Here is a 5038-nt window from a genome sequence, read left to right on the forward strand (position 1 = left end):
GGACTGAGGGTGTATAAGAGTGCAGAGGATTTCAGACTGCATGCTTTGTGTGTTATTGTGGATATAGTTGTGTTTGTGTGGAGGGTGGATTTTTTTTTTTTTTAAAGTTATTGGTAGTGAAGATCTACAGGGACCTCCTCTGCTTCCTATCTTGATTTGAGGACATTGCTTGAAATATGTTGACAATGAATGCATGAGAAACAGGAAATATCACTGTGTATTTGAGTATGCATCCCGTTGGGGTTGAAGGTATTTCCTGGTCTTGGTTACTTTTGCATATTTCTCTCTCTTAACTCTTGTTAATAAGGGTTGAGATAGAGAACTTTGACTATGAATAACATCCCTACTAATACAAGTGCTAGTCATTAAATGTTACATATTCCTTCTAGATCAACTTTGTAACAAAAGTACTGAGTCTTTTAAAATCAGAAATGTTTTGAAATCACTGAATAATTATTTTTTCTTTTTAGATATGAGGTACCATGAATAATTTGTTTAAGACTAGGCAAGAATTTTTTTCTTATATCAGTTATGACTGACTACAGTGATAGTGAACATTCCTTTAGTGTACACATTGTGAATTTTTCACTTTCTGCATAACACCAAGTAGAGATCTGCTTGCACATATATTTATTACTTTTTATAGCTAAAGAGTCACCTTTCACATTCTAGGCACAAATTACATGTTCAGACTTGAACGGGTATTCTTACTTGCTGTCTTTTTTATTCCCTCTGTATCTAGCACTATTGCAGGTAAAGTCCTTGTCTGCAATATATGTCTGGGTTTCCCCTTTTCAAGATAACGTATAATAAAATACCAAAAGACATTTAGTCATAATTTGTCTTCTGTATAATTGTCTTTCCTAATACTGTAAAATTCACAGGACCATGTGCACAAGATACACTGTATTATTCCCATTTTACTGTTGGAATTATTACAGCATAGAAATGCTGAAGAATCTTGTGTTTGACAAAGATCAAGTTATCAGTAGAAACAGTAGAGGAACCTATAATTTCTACACCCAAGTTCTTTAAGTGCCTTGACTACTCAACATTCCCTTATTAATATCCCTGTCAGACTATTTATAGGAAATGTATCTACAGGATAGATGTAAAATGTTTCCAAATATATCCAGCTAAATCAAATGACAATTATGATGTTAGTTAAGTTGGCCTGGCAATGTTTTGCCAGAGATGGTTTGCCAAAGATGGTTTGCCAAAATATATTTTGACTGAAGGAAAAGGAAACATCCAGAGCATCTGCATGCCAGAGTCTATAAAAGTCTCTTTGGAGTGCTGTGCCCAGTCTTGACAGAAAATTTCAAGGTAAGTGTATGGCTTCTGGGAACTTCTGGGCAAAGCATACACCTTTTTATTCCCCTTAGCCTCCTATAAGCCTTGGATATCCCTTTCTATCAGGGATTATCTCTATCACCATTGATTTTATTCTAGGTTTGAAGGCAGCATTTTTTTCCTTGAGATGGGCACTGGTTTTCTGTGCAACATAAAATGAGTTGCTATGTTTTGAGGAAGCAGTGGCTGACTGTCAGCCTCTGCTACTAGAATGAATACCAACATTTGCCAACTTTAAAGGAACAGGAAGAAATCCAATGGTTTTAGATTTCTAGAAAGCAGATCAGGCAAGAGTGATATTTATCTTTGTCATAATGTAAGATGGATTGTCCATACCAAGTAAACTTTCCAGAGAAAAAACACTATTTGTTATCAGAAAAGGAAGTCTTTTGGAGAGTCTTGAGTAGCATTTGAAAAAAAAACAAATCAGAGAATTATTTAATGTTAAGTCTCCATTATTGCAATGTCCAAATTCAATGGAGCCCACAATACTGCTAAACTGTAATAAATACTGCAACACTAAAGAAATGTTCTATACTTTCTTACATAGATGGATGTATAAGGATTAATTTCAGAAGAGTATACAAGTATTCTCAGCCAAGACTGGGAAGTTTAAATCCAACTTTTGACTTTCTATACCTGCTTATATATTTGAAGATATCAAAATGCAAAAATTTCCTATCTTCCACATAAAGCTGTTCACTCACAGATTCAAGTTATCTTCTTTACCACAGGGTTCTCTGCTGACTCTGCCTCCTGTCCAAGAACAACCATGAGTTCTCCAGATGCTGAGATGGCTGCCTTTGGGGAGGCGGCTCCTTACCTCCGAAAGTCAGAGAAGGAGAGAATCGAGGCCCAGAACAAGCCTTTTGATGCCAAGTCATCTGTCTTTGTCGTGCATCCTAAGGAATCCTTTGTGAAAGGGACAATCCAGAGCAAAGAATCAGGGAAGGTCACCGTCAAGACTGAAGGGGGAGAAGTGAGTAGAAACCAAGGCTTAAAAATGTTTTGTAATTCCCAGTCTCAGCTCTTAACTCACATACACAAATCTTTTTCTTTATCTGACAGACCCTGACCGTGAAGGAAGATCAAATCTTCTCCATGAACCCTCCCAAGTATGACAAAATCGAGGACATGGCCATGATGACCCACCTCCATGAACCCGCTGTGCTGTACAACCTCAAAGAGCGTTATGCAGCCTGGATGATCTACGTAAGTACAAGCAGCAGCCTGCCTGCCTTTGGCTGGCTGGGGGAACTGCTCTGCCTGGCTAAGTGGAAGCCAACGTGCTGTCTCCCTTCCTCGCAGACCTACTCGGGTCTCTTCTGTGTCACCGTCAACCCCTACAAGTGGCTGCCCGGGTACAACCCGGAGGTGGTGTTGGCCTACCGAGGCAAGAAGCGCCAGGAGGCCCCTCCACACATCTTCTCCATCTCTGACAACGCCTATCAGTTCATGCTGACTGGTGAGACAATGGCAGCATCTTGATAGCAATATAACATTTGGTTTTGGTTCTTTTTTTTTTTTTTTTACGTATTTGTGTGTGTAAATCTCAGCATGAGCCTTTAGTTAACTTACTTTAACAGATGCTGATATTATGCATGGGAGAGTTCTGTTCTAGTGATTTTTAATGTTCTCATTGATAGCATGTGACAAATAACACTGAAGAAGTTACAGTGAAAAATAATTAATAGGATAAATTTAGTCAAGTGAGAGAAAAATTCTTGCCTATTATTAATGAGATCAGATTTGCTCAAAATGTGACAGAAAATACTAACAGAGCTCTGAACAGTTTAATTAGTCTCTTCCAAAACTGTATTCTAGGTTAATTTCTAGCTGTTTTGGTCTCATGAGGACATTGTTTGAAAATGGAAATTATCTGATTTCAAGTGTTATTCTGATATTTACAAATTCTTGTGAACGTTCAAAGTTCACAATCTGAGTGAAGTTGCACCCTCTGAAAACAGTGATAAATGCCTTCATTATGAATTAGCTCTTAGTTGTACTGTTTTATGGATTTGCTTGTTAAACATGAAAGTTACTTGACCTTAAAGGACTAGTGCACCAAATCTGTAATATTCAGAAGGGATTCAATGGATTGGTGGTTATGCATCCACAGTAGTTTCGTGATTCCACAAGGACAACACTGAACATAAGCGAATAATAATGTTAACTGTTAAAAAAAAAAAAAAGTCCCTAAATATTGAATCAAAACAGAATGGTAATTTGAACGGTTCTTTTTTCTCCCTTTCCACTTCCATTTTTAACACTGGAGCAGGTTCATGAATAATGAGTAGCCTAGCCTATTTTTTCACATTTACTATCTTATAACTGCCTTCTCTTAGTGACATTAAAACCAGACTTGTGAAGACAGAAATAAACAAAAAATGAGCAGAAATAACGTGAAAAACAATCAGAACAAAAACAAAAAAACCCAACCCCACATTCTTTCCTACATCAGAAAGAATTCATTCCTTTGAATTTACTGGTGAAAAGAAAAAGAAAAAAACTTCAATAGCCTAGTGTATGGGAGAGTATTCTAGTGAAAGGTTAATAGATGCTTATGATGTATTTGTGGTTTTATTCAGGCAAAAATCTCTTGGCCATTGAGAGAAAACCCATTTAGGAGGACTGATCAGGAGTGGCTATTCTCATATTATAAAGTTTAGGAGAAGAACCTGCTCCAATTCTCTTTTCCTTACAAATAGTTCAATTAATCAAGAACTCTACAAAAATACTCCTCTGCTGGAATCCTCTTCATAAAGATAATGAGCAGCTTGACATGAAGAAAATATCCAACAAACAAAGCCACTATACTACACCTGACATATCCATCAGTGTTGATAAGTCAGGTTCCCAGCTACAGCTGGGAATGCTAACACGTTCAAAGGGCATTAGGGGTGAAGGCACAAAGGTTTATGAAAGGAGTTAGCTGCATACCGCTGGTGCATCTTCCAAAAGTCCCAGGTATATTTTTATCCAGGACATCCATGGTACATATTCATAACCTCTTTGTTTCTGCCTCTTCCACAGATCGCGAGAACCAGTCTATCCTGATCACGTATGTACACTCCCTACTCGTGTCCCTGCGGGGCTGCCCGGTGCCAGGGGACCTTCTGCCTGACCACCACTCTCTGCTTCTCTCTTTGCTTTGGCAGCGGAGAATCCGGCGCAGGGAAGACTGTGAACACAAAGCGTGTCATCCAGTACTTTGCAACAATTGCAGCCAGCGGAGACAAGAAGAAGGAAGAGCAGCCAACAGGCAAAATGCAGGTGAGTCAGGAAGTACAGACTGAAGAGGTGACATGTAATTGCCATGGCTGCTAAACACATTAGGTGAATAATTATTGTGCTCTAGGGAATGCCTGAGGCTCAGATCATTAATTAACAGATGCTGGCTTGAATGAATGCTTTCCCGTCTCCCCGACATGATTTTTGGAAAGGATAACCAGCAGTAGTTATTGTCCTGCAGGGAACGCTTGAGGATCAAATCATCAGTGCCAACCCACTGCTGGAGGCCTTTGGAAATGCCAAGACCGTGAGGAATGACAACTCCTCACGCTTTGTAAGTTGTTGCTTAGACAAAAATCCTTCCTCATTAGAACAGTAGTGATAGGCTTGTGGTTTTCTCATGTCAGGAGATGGCAAGCTTGGTTAAGCTGGGATAGGGCTGGTTTTCCCCTGC

General features: G+C 38.9%; 1 protein-coding gene across 1 annotated transcript; it reads left to right on the forward strand.

The window, feature by feature from the left end:
• Positions 1-2125: 2125 nt before the first annotated feature.
• LOC103777474 (myosin heavy chain, skeletal muscle, adult-like) lies at positions 2126-4963 on the forward strand. Its single transcript, XM_008945029.1, has 6 exons — positions 2126-2332; positions 2422-2565; positions 2662-2818; positions 4387-4414; positions 4512-4626; positions 4826-4963. Exons 1-6 carry the CDS (start codon positions 2126-2128, stop codon positions 4961-4963), a joined length of 789 nt encoding a protein of 262 aa, XP_008943277.1.
• Positions 4964-5038: the final 75 nt, after the last annotated feature.

Source organism: Merops nubicus, unplaced genomic scaffold (genome assembly GCF_000691845.1).
Source record: "Merops nubicus isolate BGI_N331 unplaced genomic scaffold, ASM69184v1 scaffold53017, whole genome shotgun sequence".
Classification (NCBI taxonomy): Eukaryota; Metazoa; Chordata; class Aves; order Coraciiformes; family Meropidae; genus Merops; species Merops nubicus.